The 20,658-nt window shown below is 38.6% G+C and overlaps 1 protein-coding gene across 1 annotated transcript in view; it reads right to left on the reverse strand.

Moving 5' to 3' along the window:
- Nucleotides 1-20,658, reverse strand: part of LOC124722270 (glutaryl-CoA dehydrogenase, mitochondrial-like) — a 43,478-nt gene that overhangs the window by 20,636 nt on the left and 2,184 nt on the right. Inside the window, exon 3 of the mRNA XM_047247457.1 lies at nt 3,653-3,882. Within this exon, the coding sequence (XP_047103413.1) occupies nt 3,653-3,882 (230 nt within the window). The remainder of the gene's footprint in view (nt 1-3,652; nt 3,883-20,658) is intronic.

The raw sequence follows: 20,658 nt of genomic DNA on the forward strand, positions 1-20,658 counted from the left end.
GTCAGAATGATGTCAAATTGCAATGGAAAATTATTGGAGAAGGGGAAAAACCTATGGCAGATGAAAAATATAGTATGAAAATTGATCAACAGATGGTGCTTCATGTGACAGAATAGGTAAATGAAAACACCTGTCATGCGCACGACACATTGAAGTTGGTATAAACACTCCAGGTACACGGCTTTTCCTCCTTTCGCATCTGCGATGTTCGCAATGACTGTCTCAATGCAGAATCACGCTCTGCTTGTGAAGCTGTATTACAAGAGCGATGACTGTGCACACATCATTCTGTGGAAGTACTGGACACTGTAGGGTTTTAAAAAAGGTGTTGGTCCAATGACTGCCGTGGGTCTGGAGAAAATTATTCATAAATTCGAAAAGACGTGTTCTTTTGGTGAGCAACCTGATAGACAGAGGAAACAAATTGATTCGACGTCAGTGGAAGCAGTGGCCACAGCAGTGCAGGAGGAGACAAGTAGTGGTGTGCAAACGTGTAGTGCATGGAGAATTGCCTGAACATTGGACATACCCATGAGCATTGTGCGTAAAATCCTACAAAACACTCTTCTTTGCGACACATTCAAAATTACCCATGTGCACGAGTTGCTTCCTGTTGACCTGCCAGCAAGAGAGACCTTTGCTTGCATGGAAGTGGACAATGATTGGCCAGGGAAGATTTTGTGGAAAGATGAAGCCCACTTCCATCTGACAGGGTATGTCAATACACAGAGTTTTCGAATGTGGGCAAGAGAAAATCCACACGCAAATCAACCGATTCCATTTCATCCTGAAAAGGTCACTGAGTGGTGTGGGTTTACGGCATCATTTATCATAGGGCCATATTTTTTAGAAGAGACAGGTGCTTCTGCTAAGTGCTATGAGTGTCTCTTGCGCAATCTAGTTATTCTAGCTCTCCAAAAGCCTGGATGTGTGGATGGGATCATTTTTATGCAAGATGGCACACCTCTGAACATTGCAAATCCAGTTAAGCAGCTGCTGAAATGCCATTTCAGAATTGCTAGAATTATCAGCCGCCATTTTCTTACAGCCTGGCCATCCTGATCACCTGATCATAACCGTATGACTTCTGGCTGTCCGGCAGCCTGAAAGATGATGTGTTCAGTGTTCCGACTGCAAACTTCGCTGCATTGAAGGCACGCACTGCGCAACACATTCTGAATGTGATTCCGGAAACACTTCCATCAGTTGTGTAACATTCTGTTCCTCAATTTCAACTTGTTGCAGAAAATGGTGGACAGCATACTGAACATTTTTTGGACCAGTCACACAGAAATTAATAATGTGATCTGATTTTGATTGATGCTTTTTGTACGGTTTTTGGTCTCAGGACAATTAAAAACTGATGTAAGTGATGCTTTTTATGTGATTTTTGGCCTCAAGACAATTAAAAACCAATTTTTCCCATCCAATGTGATATGAACTTGCCGTGGTGGATGGGCTTACGTAACTAACAGTATCACACCTGTACACGCATGCAAACTGAGTAGTTAAGTTTGTTTAACGTCAAACGTACACCTTAGGCATTGTTGTATGATTCATTTGTCATTTGTAGTCGACCACTATTAAATTATAATGCTTACAGTGCCATATATTGCTACATATTGTAACTATTTATTTTCCGTCTGCCATATGTTTTCCCCCTTCTCTAATAACATTCCGTTACAATTTGACGTCATTCTGACTAGTGGTGTTACTTCTACAGTGGTTTGAAAGTTTAATTTTAATTATAATCATCCTATATTATATATTGCGTGATTGCCCAATTTTGGCCTTGCAGGCCATTTTCAAGCATTGTAGGTGTTAATGTGTTGTGCAGTTACCCTGTTATTAAACAGTGCATACAGCCGATCTGAAAGCCAGCACATGACGTGCAAGTATGGCTGTGGTACCCCATGTGAACCAAATACGCAGTTACATCAATTAAATATCTAGGTGTAAAGTTGCAAAGCAATATCAAATGTAACAAGCACATGACATCAGTTGCAGGGAAGGCAAGTGGTCAAATTTGTTTTATTGCAAGAAGTCTTTTTAGTATGGCTCATCTCTAAAGGAGGCCACATACAGAATACTTCTTGAATACCACTAGAGTCTTTGAGACTCTACCAGGTAGGATTAGAGTACATCGAAGCAATTCAGAGGCACGTTGTTAGATTTGTTATTGATAGGTTCAATCGTTATATGAGTATTATGGAAATCCTCTGAGAACTTGAATAGGAGTCCCTGGAGGAAAGACGACATATTTTTAGTGAAACACTATTGAGAAAGTTTAGAAAACCAGCATTTGCAATTGTCTGCTGAAGAATTTTACAGCACCCAATGTACATCTTGTGTAAGGAATATGAAGTAATCATAAGGTAAATTTGGGTTCATACACAAGCAATTAGACAGTCTTTTCCCCCTCACTCCATTTGCGAGTGGAACAAGGAAGAGAATGACTCGCTGCTGTGCAAGGTAACCTCTGCCAAGCACCATAAAGTGGCTTGTGGAGCATGTATGTAGATGTAGATGTCTACATCAATTTATGGAAGTAAAGGAAAACATAAATAACTTTGAGAGGATCTGAACTCTCCTCCATCAAATTTGTGTCCAGTTCCTGTAATTAGTACTCTTCCTTGGGAACTTTGCAGTGTAATAATGAACCTCAGAATATACTGTAACTAAGTACATGATTTCACAGTACTCTAATCAAATGAGTCATTTAGTTTACAAAGGACTTACTCAGTGAAAAATATAGTAACATGCTAGCCATTTATATGATCGTCCTTTAATTAATATTAAGCTATCTTTAATCTCTATTTTTCAACATACATTGATTTATACTTCACTATATGTGCAATGTCACATACACTTTACAGTCTTGTACATTCACAAATTTTTCAATTGTATACAAGCAAAATGGCACAGTGTAAGACACTCAACTCATTCGGTTCAAATCCCCACCTGGACATCCTGATTTAGGTTTTCCTTGATTTGTTTAAACAGTTTAAGGCAAATGCTGGGAAAGTACCTTGTAAAGGTACTTTTAAAAGGGCACAGCTGATTTCCTCTCCAACCTATTTCTAATGACCTCATCATTGACAATGTTAAGCTCTAATATTCCATCCTTTTCCTATGGAGATGGAGATGTCAAGCAGACATGATTTCAGTTTGCGTTTGAAGTTAATTATATTGTATATTAGATTTTTCACATACTTGGATAAGGGGTGAATTAATTTTGGGACTGCATAACCCACTGCTTTCTGCATCACACTAAGCCTGAGTGAGTTTTGTTACCAGGAATTTCTGAGTTGAAAGTGAACATCTTCATTCCCAAATGAATTACATAGCATTTCTTGTGTAACTTTGAAAATTATGACATAAAAGTAGTTACAAGTCAATGTGTCTTTATAGAGGCAGTTAATACCACAGGACAGAATTCTAGGATGAAAAATGTTATTTTTCTTTAATATACCTTATATTTTACCCTTATTTAAAAAAATTATTTTCAGTAATGAACAAGTTTGGATTATCTAAGTTTTTTTCAACATATTTCAAATTAAGTTTTGATTTGATTGAATATATGTTGTTTTCTCTTTGTGATTAAAATCAGCAATATTACAAATTCTTATTCCTCAAAAATTAGTACACTTACAAATTCTTATCCTTCAGGCGACCCACATGAAGACATGCTTGAAGACCTATTGATATTTCTGTAAGCATATCTGCTAATTTCTTCTGAATGAGCTGGGTGGCTGCTAAAGGCCGTCCAAACTGGTGACGCCCTAGTGTATATCGACGTGCTTCTGCTAAGCAAAACTCTGCTGCACCCAGGGCTCCCCAACCAATACCATAACGAGCATTACTAAGACAGGTAAAAGGTCCCTGGGAAAAAGGGCACAAAAAAAGAACCTTAAGTTACAACAGATCCAACACTTACAATAAAAATGTGAAATATGGAAGAGTTTATTTTGAATATAAATAGAACACACAGAAAAACTTTATCATCTTCACTTCAAACATCAGGCCTTTTTTAGTTTTGCCTGTTACAGTATGCATCAATTCCTCAGTATTCTTCGAGTTCATTATATCCACATTGTGTAAACTGTATGAACCAAATGAGTATTGATTATATAATCCAATGTGCCTCAACTAAGAATACATTTGCCATGTTTACCAAGATTCATCCACAAGATAACAGATCGTAGGGATGAGAGGTTTTTTTTTTTTTTTTTCTTTTAGGCTTTGAAGAATAAATTGGATCAGCCATCATAAATGAGTGTAATGAATACAACTTTAATCTACGTGACAATCTGATTGTTGATTTGGGAATTATGTACATATCTGGAGATGAGAATCTAGATTATTCCATGATTGAACTTAGAACATCCAAAGTGATTGTGTCAACAATTTGCTTACAGTACTTCATGAAATCGGTGCTCAGCTGCAGGATGATTTGCCTCATAATGGGGAAGAAGAAGATAATTTGAAAAAGAGTAGCAACATAATTGTACAAATTTTCTCACTTTAGATGAAAGAGTAGTGTCTCAAACTACTTGTATTTTCTTAAAATTAGTAGAAATGGTCATACATATTGCAAATCTTTAACTGGCAATACAATTATAGAAAATAATTAGTTTTATTTCCTACAGATGAAATTATGCTGTTTTGATATCAGCCTGTAAAAGCAGACATAAGTTTGTATCTTTCAACTTTAAACCTGCCTATCTCCTACCACTTACTTTTCAAAATATTTTGGAAGACTATTTATGATCATATTTATTGACATGTTGCAATTCCTTTCTGATTCCTTCCCAATTTGGTTTCCATATAAGATACATCACAGAGGATGCTATAATCATTTACAGGAATAAAATACTTTGTTAACAGTATCCTCTGAGAATCTTTTTGAATTTTTGGACCTCTTCCAGGTTAGACTTACAAAATTAATACAGCATGGGAAATCAGATAGTATAGACTCTTTCAGTGTTTTACCCTCAACCTATTCTTATCTTGATTTTTCATTAATGGCTTTCCAATGATGGTAAATAATCAGGCAGCAATGGTTGCCAATAAAATAGCTGTACAGATCAAGTATTACTACTACACAACACAAGCCACAAAAATGTCAAATTTGTTAATACTATTTTATAATAGTGAATGACACTGCAAGTCATTGAAATGAGATAAATGTGCTGGAAATTCAGAACATCCAACATGTAAGGTTCCTATGTAGCCAAACAGACAATTAAATTGGCAGCTTATTGATAACTAACTGAAGCAACAAAGTTTGCTCCAAAACTTATTTTCTGACAGTATGACAGACAAGTGATTCTGTTATATTCTTTGTGTATTTCTATCATCTGCACTAATGAAAAGAATTTACATTTCATAGGCTATAGTTAAACAGAAGAGGGAAGTTCCACGATTGTAATAGGCTTGTCTCTCTCACACACATGGCAAACATGAAAAAGCCAGCACACATTACAAAAAGATTGGTAGAAAAGGACTCGCCAAAGGTGGATGTACCAGAATTAAATGATGCTAAATATACAATTATGTACCAGTTTCTGAGAAGACATAAGAAAGGAAAAGAAATATGCCTGATTGGCTGACTTTGAAGTAAAGATGCTGTAAATACAATAAATAGCTACAAACCCACAAATGAATCCATTTCAAAAATTTACAGTCACAATGTACTATCTTTGCATGACAAGACTATGAAATACACAGCTCTTGTTTTCTTTTTATTTACACATCAAGTTCCGTAGGACCAAATTGAGTACCAAATCTCCAAGGTCATGCAACATGTCAGAACATGAAATTACAACATACAAGTAATAACAGATAAAATAAAATGTATATGAACTCAAAAAAAGACAAGCCATAAGTTTGAGTAAGCACAATCAACAATATAACATAGGAATGAGCTTAATTTTTCAAGGAACTCCTCGACAGAATAGAAGGAGTAACACATGAGGACACTCTGCAGTTTCAATTTCAAAGTGCATAGATGACTGCTAAGATTTTTGAACTCCTGTGGTAGCTCATTGAAAATGGTTGCAGCAGTATACTGCACACCTTTCTGCACAAGGGTTAAGGAAGTGCAATCCAAATGCAGATTGGATTTCTGTCTAGTATTAACTGAGTGAAAGCTGCTAACTCTTGGGGATAAGCTGATATTGTTAATAAGAAATGACAGTAAAAAATAAATATACTGAGTGGCCAATGTCAATACCCAGACTAGTGAACAGGGGTCAACAAGAGGTTTGCGAACTTATTGCCCAAACTGTGCATTTCTGAAGCACAGATATCTTTTGAGAATGATAAGAGTTACCCCAAAATATAATACCATATGACATAAGACTTATGTCATAAGTGAATGAAAATAAGCAAAGTAGACTAACTTTCATGTTGAACGATCACTTACTTCGGATACCATTCGAACAGTAAAAATGGCGTCATTAAGTCTTTGGACAAAATCCTGAATGTGGGCTTTCCATGACAGTTTACTATCTATCTGAACACCTAGAAATTTGAACTGTTCAGTTTCATTAATCATACGCCCATTCTGTGAAATTAAAACGTCAGGTTTTTTTGAATTGTGTGTTAGAAACTAAAAAAGCTGTGTCTTACTGTGATTTAGAATTAGTTTATTTTCTACAAGCCATGAACTTATGTCATGAACTGCACTATTTGAAACTGAGCCAATGTTGTACATAACATCCTTTACTACCAAGCTAGTGTCATCAGCAAACAGAAATATTTTAGAGTTACCTGAAATACTAGAGGGCATTGCATTTATATAAATAAGGAATAGGAGTGGCCCCAACACTGATCCCTGTGGCACCTCCCATTTGACCGTACCCCACTCAGACTCCACATCACCACTATTCTCAACACTGTGAATAATGACCTTCTGCTTTCTGTTGCTAAAGTAAGAAGTGAACCAATTGTGAGCTATTACCCACATTCCATAATGGTCCAATTTCTGCAGCAACATTCTGTGACCAACACAGTCAAACACCTTGGTTAAATGAAAAATATGCCTAGTACTTGAAACCTTTTGTTTAACACATCAAGTACCTCACAGAGAAAAGAGAATATAGCATTTTGAGTTGTTAAATGACTTCTAAAGCCGAACTGTACATTTGATATCAAAATGTGTGATATAAAATTATCAATTATCCTTACATACAGAGCATTTTCAATGACTTTAGCAAACATTGATGGCATAGAAATAGGTCGAAAATTGTCTACATTATTCCTTTCTTCCTTTTTATAAAGCGACTTTCCTACTGAGTACTTTAATCATTCAGGAAACTGACCATTCCTAAACAAAAAATTAGAAATATGGCTAAATACAGGGCTAACATGTGCAGCAAAGTACTTTAATATTCTGCTAGGCACTCCATCATATCCATGAGAGTCCGTAGTCTTCAGTGATTTAATTATTCACTCAATCTCCCCCTTGTCTGTATCACTGAGAAATATTTCAGACATCAATCTCGGAAAGGCATTTGCTAAGATTGTTATATGATTTCCTGTAGAAACTAAATTTTTGTTTAATTCACCAGCAATGCTCAGAAAATGATTGTTAAATACTGTACATATATCTGATATACAAGTAACAGAAACTGACTTTATATTGCCAACCTTGTGCTGCTGACCGGACACTTACTTCACAACTGACCATATGGTTTTAATTTTATCCTGTGAATGAGCTATTGTATTTGCATGCCATGTACTCTTTGTCTTCCTAATAACATTTTTAAGCACCTTGAAGTACTGTTTGCAATGCACTACTGTAGCTTGATTGTGACCACTTCTAACGTTTTGATATAATTCCCGCTTTGTTCTACATAATATCCTTACCCCACTAGTTAGCCACCGAGGCTGCCTTTTACTGCTAGTACCCTATTTAGCCCCCCCTCCCCATGAACCATGGACCTCCCAAGTGGGGAGGCTTGCGTGCCTCAGCGATACAGACAACAGAGGGGTATCTGTCGAGAGGCCAGACATATCTGTGGTTCCTGAAGAGGGGCAGCAGCCTTGTCAGTAGTTGCAGGCGCAACAGTCTGGATGATTGACTGATCTGGCCTTGTAACACTAACCAAAATGGCCTTGCTGTTCTGGTACTGTGAACGGCTGAAAGCAAGGAGAAACTACAGCCGTAATTTTTCTCAAGGGTATACAGCTTTACTGTATGATTAAATGATGAAGGTGTCCTCTTGGGTAAAATATTCCGAAGGTAAAATAGTCCCCCATTCGGATCTCCAGGCGGGGACTACTGAAGAGGACGTCATTATCAGGAGAAAGAATACTGGCATTCTATGGATCGGAGTGTGGAATGACAGATCCCTTAATCGGGCAGGTAGGTTAGAAAATTTAAAAAGGGAAATTGATAGGTTAAAGTTCGATATAGTGGCAATTAGTGAAGTTCGGTGGCAGGAGGAACAAGACTTTCTGTCAGGTGAATACAGGGTTATAAATACAAAATCAAATAGGGGAACTGCAGGAGTAGGTTTAATAGTGAATAAAAAAATAGGAGTTCGGGTAAGCTGCTACAGACAACATAGTGAACGCATTATTGTGGCCAAGATAGACACGAAGCCCGTGCCTACGACAGTACTACAAGTCTATATGCCAACTAGCTCTGCAGATGACAAAGAAATTGAAGAACTGTATGATGAGATAAAAGAAATTATTCAGATAGTGAAGGGAGATGAAAATTTAATAGTCATGGGTGACGAATTCGATAGTAGGAAAAGGAAGAGACGGAAACGTAGTAGGTGAATACAGATTGGGGGTAAGAAATGAACGTGGAAGCCGCCTGGTAGAATTTTGCACAGAGCACAACTTAACCATAGCTAACACTTGGTTCAAGATCCATAAAAGAAGGTTGTATACATGTAAGCAGCCTGGAGATACTGATAGGTTTCAGATAGATTATATAATGGTAAGACAGAGATTTAGGAACCAGGTTTTAAATATTAAGACATTTCCAGGGGCAGATGTGGACTCTGACCACAATCTATTGGTTATGAACTGTAGATTAAAACTGAAAGAACCAGAGGTTGTACAGAGTTTCAGGGAGAGCATAAGGGAACAACTGACAGGAATGGGGGAAAGAAATACAGTAGAAGAAGAATGGGTGGCTTTGAGGAATGAAATAGTGAAGGTAGCAGAGGATCAAGTAGGTAAAAAGATGAGGGCTAGCAGAAATCCTTGGGTAACAGAGGAGACACTGAATTTAATTGATGAAAGCAGAAAATACAAAAATGCAGTAAGTGAAGCAGGCAAAAAGGAATACAAACGTCTCAAAAATGAGATCGACAGGAAATGCAAAATGGCTAAGCACGGATGGCTAGAGGACAAATGTAAGGATGTAGAGGCTTATCTCATGAGAGATAAGATAGATACTGCCTACAAGAAAATTAAAGAGACCTTTGGAGAAAAGAGAACCACTTGCATGAATATCAAGAGCTCAGATGGAAACCCAGTTCTAAGCAAAGAAGGGAAAGCAGAAAGGTGGAAGGAATATTTAGAGGGTCTATACAGGGGCGATGTTCTTGAGGACAGTTTTATGGAAGTGGAAGAGGAGGTAGATGAAGATGAAATGGGAGATATGATACTGCGTGAAGTGTTTGACAGAGCACTGAAAGACGTAAGTCGAAACAAGGCCCCGGGAGTCGACAACATTCCATTGGAACTACTGACAGCCTTGGGAGAGCCAGCCCTGACAAAATTCTACCATCTGGTGAGCAAGTTGTATGAGACAGGCGAAATACCCTCAGACTTAAAGAAGAATATAATAATTCCAATCCCAAAGAAAGCAGGTGTTGACAGATGTGAAAATTACCGAACTATCAGTTTAATAAGTCACAGCTGCAAAATAGTAATGCGAATTCTCTACAAATGAATGGAAAAACTGATAGAACCCGACCTCGGTGAAGATAAGTTTGGATTCCGTAGAAATATTGGAACACGTGAGGATATACTGGCCCTACGACTTATCTTAGAAGAAAGATGAAGGAAAGGCAAACCTATGTTTCTAGCATTTGTAGACTTAGAGAAAGCTTTTGACAATGTTGATTGGAATACTCTCTTTCAAATTCTGAAGGTGTCAGGGGTAAAATACAGGGAGCGAAAGGCTATTTACAATTTGTACGGAAAGCAGATGGCAGTTATAAGAGTCGAGGGGTATGAAAGGGAAGCAGTGGTTGGGAAGGGAGTGAGACAGGGTTGTAGCTTATTCCCGATGTCATTCAATCTGTATATTGAGCAAGCAATAAAGGAAACAAAAGAAAAGTTTGGAGTAGGTATTAAAATCCATGGAGAAGAAATAAAAACTTTGAGGTTTGCCGATGACATTGTAATTCTGTCAGAGACAGCAAAGGACTTGGAAGAGCAGTTGAACGGAATGGACAGTGTCTTGAAGGGAGGGTATAAGATGAAGATCAACAAAAGCAAAACGAGGATAATGGAATGTCATCGAATTAAGTTGGGTGATGTTGAGGGAATTAGATTAGGAAATGAGACACCTAAAGTAGTAAAGGAGTTTTGCTATTTGGGGAGCAAAATAACTGATGATGGTCGAAGTAGAGAGGATATAAAATGTAGAATGGCAATGGCAAGGAAATCGTTTCTGAAGAAGAAAGATTTGTTAACATCGAGTATAGATTTAAATGTCAGGATGTCATTTCTGAAAGCATTTGTAGGGAGTGTAGCCATGTATGGAAGTGAAACGTGGACGATAAATAGTTTAGACAAGAAGAGAATAGAAGCTTTCGAAATGTGGTGTTACAGAGGAATGCTGAAGATTAGATGGGTAGATCACATAACTAATGAGGAGGTATTGAATAGAATTGGGGAGAAGAGGTACTTGTGGCACAACTTGACTAGAAGAAGGGGTCGGTTGGTAGGACATGTTCTGAGACATCGAGGGATAACCAATTTAGTATTGGAGGGCAGCGTGGAGGGTAAAAATCGTACAGGGAGACCAAGAGATGAATACACTAAGCAGATTCAGAAGGATGTAGGCTGCAGTAGGTACTGGAAGGTGAAGAAGCTTGCACAGGATAGAGTAGCATGGAGAGCTGCATCAAACCAGTCTCAGGACTGAAGACCACAACAACCCTATTTAGGACATTCTAATGGAAAGCAGCTCTCAAAGAGCATCAGAAATGTGTTAAGGAAAGCATTATATTTGTCATCTATGTTACCAGCACTATAAACATCCTGCCACTCTTGTTCCTCGACAAGGTTTAAAAAATTCTCAATTGCTTTTGGATTAAATGGTTCAAATGGCTCTGAGCACTATGGGACTTAACTTCAGAGGTCATCAGTCCCCTAGAACGTAGAACTACTTAATCCTAACTAACCTAAGGACAACACACACATCCATCCCCGAGGCAGGATTCGAACCTGTGGCCGTAGCGGTCGCACGGTTCCAGACTGTAGTGCCTAGAACCACTCGGCCACTCCGGCTGGCTTTTGGATTAACTTTCCTGCATAGTTTGTAATTATATGTGACATTTGTTTGAGTACAAAATCCTTTTAGTGTTAAAATTGGTGCATCATGGTCTGAAAGGGCATTGACCCTTTTACTAACAGAATGCCCATCTGGTAATGAAGAATGAATAAAAATGTTGTTTATGGCTGTGCTACTGTTCCCCTGCACTGTAGTTGGAAAAACACATTCTGCATCAGATCATATGAATTTAGGAGATCTACCAACATCATTTTTCTTGCACTATCATGTACAAAATTTATACTGAAGTCACCACACACAACTAATTTCTCGTACTTCCTATAAAGTGAACAAGAACCCCCTCTAGCTTGGGCAGAAATGCTCTGAAGTCAAAATTAGGGGACCTATAAACAAAAACAATTAAAAGTTTAGTTTCACTAAATTCAACTGCAACTGCACAACATTCAAATATCTGTTCAGTGCAGTGCCACGATACATACCTCTATGGACGCAAAAGGAATACTGTTTTTTACATACATGGCCATTCTCCCACTCCACAATGAAATCCTTGAAAAACAGCCAGCTAACCTGTATCCTGGTAAAGGAAGCCTCTGAATCGTCAAATTATTTAAGTGGTGCTCCGATATACGAATAATTTCATAGTCAACATCTATAAGCAGTTCACTAACTTTATCTCTAATAGCTTTAATATTCTGATGAAATATGCTAACTCCTTCTCTACTTGGAAACATGACATCCTCTGAAGGTGAGCCCTTAGAGGGACTTCCTTTAAGCAGGTATATCCATCAGCTGACTTCATTCAAAAACGGTGCAGCTCTAACACCAACTACTACAGGAATTTTTCCAAGAGTGTCCTACCACCACCCACTACACTTGCACCTATAAGCTTTGCCAGTATCCCCTTCCCAAACCTGTTGAAGTGCAGGCCATGCCTAGTGAAACCTGATCTACTGATAAACTCAACTGGCACCAATGCAATGTGACCCATGCCCTCTGCCATCAGTGCCCTCTCCAGCCCAATGTTAACGTGCTTAACAGCTGCATTAAGATGAGGCTGATCATGATGCGGAAACAGTTGCATGAAATGCAGATTGATGCCATCAGTTTGAGTAGCTATCTTTATCAGGTCACCACCTACATCACATTCCCTGTCCCTATCAAGGCTATTCCCTGCACCAGGTCTAATTTGGTGCGTAGCTTTGTGTATGTAATTAATTTCCTAATTTATTTTGACCATTCCTAGTTAATATCTTTTGTTATGGAGTGAAATCAGTAATTTTTTCAGGACTTAAATTCTATTGTTTACTTATAAACAAAAATAAAATCTGTAATAATTATAAACATTTGGAAGAAGAACTACTAGAATCCTTTAAGTATTTACTTGGCTCTATTCGAAAACATGTTAGCAAAGTCAGCCCTTATTTAATTCCAAAATAATTACCAGATTGGTCAAAAGCATTGTTTGCATAACTAGATCTGCTAATTTCATTATTTAAACAAATAATTTGGCCTAATCTTTGTGGTAGAGAGAACTGTTAAAAAGGAGGAATTTTTCGATCTATTCATATAATTGAATGAGTTATGTTTTAATTGTAATTTCTGTAACTTAAAACATCAAAAAAGTATAGTCTCAGTGCCTATTTACTGTGAGGATTTATAAAGGCCCTATGTTTGGTCCTGAGACAGTCCGTCCACGGCCAATTTTCAGAGGGAAATTATGTACTGCTTCAAGTAACAACAATGCATCAAATTTAACAGTGGAATTAGTGTAACACAAATAGGCCATGTGTTAAGGCAATGACAATGTCTGTTCAAGTTATTTGAGAAATAGTGTCACACATACCTTATTCTTCTGCAAGAACTGCGAACTGTGTGGTTAGGTTTATACTGCTCATAGATGTTCAACAGCAAACTATCATAGCAGTATGCTGATGTTTGCCTGCAACCTATTAATGAGGCTTATCAAAATTTACCAATAGTGAGCTATGTACTGTTGGGGGTTGTGGACAGTGACAGTAAAGAACTGTGAAACACAACTGTGCAACTGTTAGCTACATTAATTACAGTAGTCAGTGTTGAACTTCCACCCTCCAACCCCCCCCCCCCCCCCCCCCCCCACCCCCTATTTTTTAGCCAGTATAACAATGCAGTACGTCGACACCAAGGACAAATGAAGAAACAAAGCAGGTGAACGTCACAAGCTTTCAGCCAAGTGCTCATTGGCCTTTTCCAAGAGGTATGACTGCCAGTGGGCTGCTGGTACACCCTTATATATGCTAGCTGCCAGCTGATATCACTGGTGCTCACAGCCTTGCCATATATGGGCATAATTTGACTTGGCATTCAATATGCCCACTTCAACCATGTGATCCCTGGATTCCACATCATTCTGAGCTGCAGGAGGCCATCTCCATTAAGGGCGTTATTGATGATTTTTATTTCAGTGGCTTATTTAATTACACAGTCCCAAAAGCCATTAGTGTGAGCCACAACAGTGGTTTCATCGAATTTGATCAAGCGACCGTTTTCTAAAGCATGTTCAGCTAAAGTCGATTTCTCAAGGTAGTGTATGCGATAAAGCCTCTTGTTCTTCTGTCTGCATTGTTCTACCATTCATACCGATTTCCAACATATGACTGGCCGCGCTCACAAACCATCTTGTAGACCCGAGGTATTCTGCGACCTACTCCATCTCTAACTGGTCTCAGGACTTCCGAATATTTATCAGAGACCTGAAGATCAATTTGATTTTGTGTCTTTTCAGTAGGTGGCTTGTCTTGCTCAACATGGACCCACAGAATGGCAAGAAGACATGTTTCTTTTCCCACTTTTTGTCGGTGGTCTTATTGTGATTCTCACTTGAAAGCACTCCATTTATTTGATGAATGTTGTAACCGTAGTTCCTGAAGACCATACTGTCACCCTCATTAAGATGAAGATGGTCAGTCTGGTTGATAAAATCATTAGACCACAGAGCTGTGGTCAAAACACACAATAACCCTGAAAGAGTGGTTTGGTGTGGGGCGGTAGAGGGGTGACGAGGACCGCGGTGGCCATCGTAGGGTTGTGGACCACTCTGGCTGCGGCATGGATGGGGCCTCTCCGTCGTTTCTAGGCCCCCGGTTAACATACAATACAATACAATACAATACAAAACAACACAATGATGATCATTTATGAGTCACTGCAAGCTTAATATCAGTAACATGTATTGTCTTAATACAACTGGCCAGAGCCAATAGTTTTTCTTATTGCACAAAAAAAGTATTTCATTCTCCTCCATCTATTTTTCTCCTTTTCACATCAAAACTAAGAATATTCCTGTTACTGTCAACTGGAGATACTACAAACACATTTTTTGTGTTTTCTTGATTTTATAAAGTGTGGTCAGTTATGTTGTTGTTGTTGTGGTCTTCAGTCCTGAGACTGCTTTGATTCAGCTCTCCATGCTACTCTATCCTGTGCAAGCTTCTCCATCTCCCAGTACCTACAGGAGGCTACGTCCTTCTGAATCCGATTAGTGTATTCATCTCTTGGCCTCCCTCTACGATTTTTACCCTCCACGCTGCCCTCCAATACTAAATTGGTTATCCCCCGATGCCTCAGAACATGTCCTACCAACCGATCCCTTCTTCTAGTCAAGTTGTGACACAAACTCCTCTTCTCCCCAATCATATTCAATACCTCCTCATTAGTTGTGTGATCTAACCATCTAATCTTCAGCATTCCTCTGCAGCACCACATTTTGAAAGCTTCTATTCTCTTCTTGTCTAAACTATTTATCGTCCATGTTTCACTTCCATACATGGCTACACTCCATACAAATACTTTTAGAAACGACTTCCTGACACTTAAATCTATACTCGATGTTACCAAATTTCTCTTCTTCAGAAACGCTTTCCTTGCAATTGACGGTGTACATTTTATATCCTCTCTCCTTCGAGCATCATTAGTTATTTTGCTCCCCAAGTAGCAAAACTCCTTCACTACTTTAAGTGTCTCATTTCCTAATCTAATACCCTCAGCATCACCCGACTTAATTCGACGACATTCCATTATCCTCGTTTTTCTTTTGTTGATGTTCATCTTATATCCTCCCTTCAAGACACTGTCCATTCCGTTCCACTGCTCTTCCAAGTCCTTTGCTGTCTCTGACAGAATTACAATGTCATCTGCGAACCTTAAAGTTTTTATTTTTTCTCCATGGATTTTAATACCTATTCCAAATTTTTCTTTTGTTTCCTTTACTGCTTGCTCACCTCACCAAAAGTCTTGTTCCTCCTGCCACCGAACTTCACTAATTCCCACTATATCTAACTTTAACCTATCCATTTCCCTTTTTAAATTTTCTAATCTACCAGCCTGATTAAGGGATCTGACATTCCACACTCCGATCCGTACAACGCCAGCTTTGTTTCTCCTCATAACAATGTCCTCCTGATTAGTCCCCGCCCGGAGATCCGAATGGGGGACTATTTTACCTCCGGAATATTTTACCCAAGAGGATGCCATCATCATTAACCATACAGTAAAGCTGCATGCCCTCAGTAAAAATTGTGGCTGTAGTTTCCTCTTGCTTTCAACCGTTCGCAGTACCAGCACAGCGAGGCTGTTTTGGTTAGTGTTACAAGGCCAGATCAGTCAATCATCCAGACTGTTGCCCCTGCAACTACTGAAAAGGCTGCTGCCTTTCTTCAGGAACCATTCATTTGTTTGGCCTCTCAACAGATACCCCTCCGTTGTGGTTGCACCTACGGTACGGCTATCTGTATCGCTGAGGCACGCGAGCCTCCCCACCAACGGCAAGGACTATGGTTCAAAGGGGGAGGTGGTTGGTTATATAATTGATATCAATGGGTTTCTGTATATCATTCAGGTTCTTAAGGGCAATTGTAGCCTCAAAATGAATGGAAATCGTGTTTATGACATGTTTTAACAACATTGTGTGTAAAGTTACTCCATTCAAAGAGTACATGCATATTCAAATGCAGAGATATGTAAACAGGCAGAATATGGCACTGCAGTCGGCAATGCCTATATAAGACAACAAGTGTCTGGTGCAGTTGTTAGATTGGTTACTGCTGCTACAATGGCAGGTTATCAATATTTAAGTGAGTTTGCACGTGGTGTTATAGTCGGTGCACAAGGGATGGGACATAGCATCTCCGAGGCAGCGGTGAAGTGGGGATTTTCCCATGTGACCATTTCACGAGTGTACGGTGAATATCATGAATCCAGTAAAACTTCAAATCTCTGACATCGCAGCAGCTGGAAAAAGACCTGCAAGAACGGGACCAACGACAACTGAAGAGAATAGTGCAGCGTGACAGAAGTGCAACCCTTCCACAAATTGCTGCAGATTTCAATGCTGGGCCATCAATAAGTGTCAGTGTGTGAACCATTCAATGAAACATCATCAACATAGTCTTTTGGAGCCGAAGGCCCACTCGTGTACCCTTAATGACTGCACGACATGAAGCTTTACACCTCACCTGTGATCATCAACACCGACATTGGACTGTTGATGACTGGAAACAAGCGGATGGATGTGTAAGGGTATGGAGACAACCTCATTAATTCATGGACCCTTCATGTCAGCTGAGGACTGTTCAAGCTGGTGGAGGCTCTGTAATAGTGTGGCGCGTGTGCAGTTGGGAGTGCTATGGGGCCCTTGATATGTCTAGAGATGACTGTGATAGGTGACACATGCGTAAGCATCCTGTCTGATCACCTGCATCCATTATTCATGTCCACTGTGCATTCCAACAGATTTGGGCAATTCCAGCAGGACAACTCGACACCCCATACATCCAGAATTGCTATAGAGTGGCTCCAGGAACATTCTTTTGACTTTAAACACTTCCACTGGCCATCAAACTCCCCAGACATGAACATTATTCAGCATATCTGGGATGCCTTGCAACGTGCTGTGCAGAAGAGATTCCACCCTCTCATACTCTTATGGATTTATGGACAGCCCTGAAGCATTCATGGTGTCAGTTCCCTCCAGCACTACTTCTGACGTTAGTCGAGTTCATGCCACATCATATTGTGGCACTTCTGCATGCTTGCGGGGGCCCTACACAATATTAGGCAGGTGTACCAGTTTTTTGGCTCTTCAGTGTACTTTGCAAGATATTTGGCAGTATTGCCTTATAATGGATAACTTTACACACGTCTGGAAATTTTAAATGGAAAGAAAACAGAAATCTGAAGTGGCATGACACTTTTCATAGCTTTATTGACTTGTTGGAACCTATTACAAGGATAAATGCAATATGGCAAGTCATTTAAATTTTAAGTTTTTATTATGTAAATTGAAAATAATGCTTCTGCTGTGTCTGGAGCACGAGTTTCTCACCTTCACTTTTATAGTATTTCTATAGCAGGATGAGGCACTACTAACCTTGATTTCACTTCAATAAAGACTGGATACATACATAAAAGATTGCAGGTGTTCTTTGAACTACAAAGATCATCTTTGTAATACCACAGGTTCATCAAGTAGCCCCTAGTTATTGATTTTGGAGATATCTCCAACATCAGGCCATACAAATGTCTATGTTGAGTCACCTGTCATCTTCACGAACTTAACTTGAATCTCATCATAAGATAGCACTTGTCCAATAATTTCCTCAGTAACCTTATTTTCTGCTTTTGTTTGCAGTCGTCGTAAAGTTACCCCCACCCAAGCAAAAGTCACACACCTTTGCTTGTTTTCAGCTTGCTAGTAAAATGTCTCCACTAAAAAAGTGTTTCACCTACTGTTCCACATAACTATGACATGGCAATGACAGTTTCTAAGCAATGTAAAAATACGTAAAGATGCTCACATCCAATTAACTGCATTTATCATCCTGCATCATGATGTATGAACAACACTGTCATGATTTTTCAATCCAGTAAAGTTCACTATGTCTTATCTAAGCAGCCATTTTACTCAGAATTTCCAAAACAGGCCATGGGCGGCACCCCACAGAACTTAATGGAAAGTGTGTAAAGTAACCCAGGTTGCATAATTTAACCCAGTTTATGGTACATCAAATTCAGTCGTTATCTTAAAACCATTGCAGAGTATACCCTTGTACGTTTCATCCTCTCAGAAACTAAACTCTGCTTATATTCTGCTAAACACAAAAATAGTTTTATACATAATCACTATTATGAATTTGAATATTTTATTTCCATGCATTCAAAAGACAGCAGTAGATTTTAAGCAACTTTCTTCTTCTCTGAATTTCTAATTCTTCTGAAGCACACATAAATTTGATAATTACTGAAGATTTTTGTACCCAAATGTACAAAAAACTTTGGACGAAAACAGAAGGCATTCAGCCTGATCCATCTATTTGCCATGCTTTCTGTCAAACTACAGCAAGCTGTAGTCTCAAAATAAAATGGCACAAAACCTACAGCACTGCTCCCTGTCTAGCACTGCTGCAATTGCATTCTCACAATGAGTGGCTTTTGGATATTAGCGAGATCATGAAAACCAATCCTCTGCAACAGTTAACATGTTCATCTGATGATTAGATTATAGTGTATGTTTTAGAGTTCAGTTGTTACATCATATTTCAAAAGAAAATATAAAACTGACAAGAATATTTAGAACATACAGAGTGAATATCGAACACACACAGAGACTGGCAATAGCAAGAAAAACTTTCCTGAAAAGCAAGATGATGTTAACAACAAATACAAATTTAAGTGTTAGGGAGCCTTTTATGAATGTATTCATTTGGAGTGTGGTGTCATGTAGAAGTGAAAGGAAGAAAATAAATGGTGAAGAGAATATAAGCATATTTGGTGCTACAGAAAAATCCTGAAGATTAAATGTATAGATTGGATAAGTAACAAGGAGGTACTGAATGGAATTAGACATCAAAGAGCTTAACATCAAAACTTGCCTAACAGAAGAAAGAGATTGATTAGACACATCCTGAGGCATCAAAGAATAGTTTAATTTGGCCTAGAGGAACGTGTCAGGGGTAAAAATTGCAGGGGGAAATCAATGTTAAATACAGTAGGCAGGTTTAAATTGATGTAGGGTGCAGTAGTTATGCAGGTAGTAAAAAGTTTATACAGGAAAACAAGTCAGTCTTCAGACTGATGAATTCAACAATTACAATAAGCACTCTGTATTACTCGGCAAGGTGAATCAGTTACCTGGCTGTAATGGGAACTACTTGGCGATGTGACTTGTTACAGTAACGTTCCAGTCCATCTCAGAGTGTGAGCACAAAAAGGGACTGCAGAAAATACCTTTGTGGAAAGCCATGACTACTTGCTATTAATATCGTTAATATTACAGGCAATGAAAACAAGAAAAGTGTGATAGTGCTGACACAGAAGGTGATAAAAGATGCATTCAGTTAGGGAATGGTGTGCAAATTACAGAAGGAGGGATATGATGCCAAGTGGAGTAGGACATCAAGTATGTGCTCCAAAACAGAATTAGAGAAATGCATACAATAAATATTTCATTGGTGATCTAAATAAATTGCTGCAATATTATGGCCATGGAAGGAAATACAATCTTTGCAGAAATTTCACAGCTGTTGTTTCACTGAATTAGCCTTCCCTACTAGAAAAGAAACTCTAAGAAAAACTGTTCCATCTATGGGATTTGATTTTAGAAGTTGCTAGAATGAATGAGTCATGAACATACTAGCAAAAAAGCCCATGATATCAGACTTTTAAAAAAAATTTATAAAATGAAGCATTAGCATAAAGTGACCAATGGTTTACTTAGATGAGCCATGGATCGAGACACACTACACTGTGAAAAATATTGCAAAGTGGCAATGTGTGAACAGTGTCATCAGACAACAGTGCCAGAGAGCGTTTCATTGTTGTGACTGCAGAGTTTCATTTTTTGTTCACATATTCTCTGTGACAACAGGAAAACTTCAGACTATCATGTAGAAATGGCAAAAAAAATACAAATCTGTAGAGACAAAGAAAACCAAACTTTCACATTAATTATGGAGCAACAAACACTTTCTCTTTATTCAATTGGTAAACTCTTGCAAAAAATGTCCCTTCTTACTGCTGTCATGCCATCTAGACCTAAATCCTACAGAACTATTATGAAATCTTGCAAAGATAATCGTGATACATCACACATCTTACTCTCTAACCTGAAAAACTTAACAGCTCATGCCTCT

This window comes from Schistocerca piceifrons, chromosome X (genome assembly GCF_021461385.2).
Source record: "Schistocerca piceifrons isolate TAMUIC-IGC-003096 chromosome X, iqSchPice1.1, whole genome shotgun sequence".
NCBI lineage: Eukaryota > Metazoa > Arthropoda > Insecta > Orthoptera > Acrididae > Schistocerca > Schistocerca piceifrons.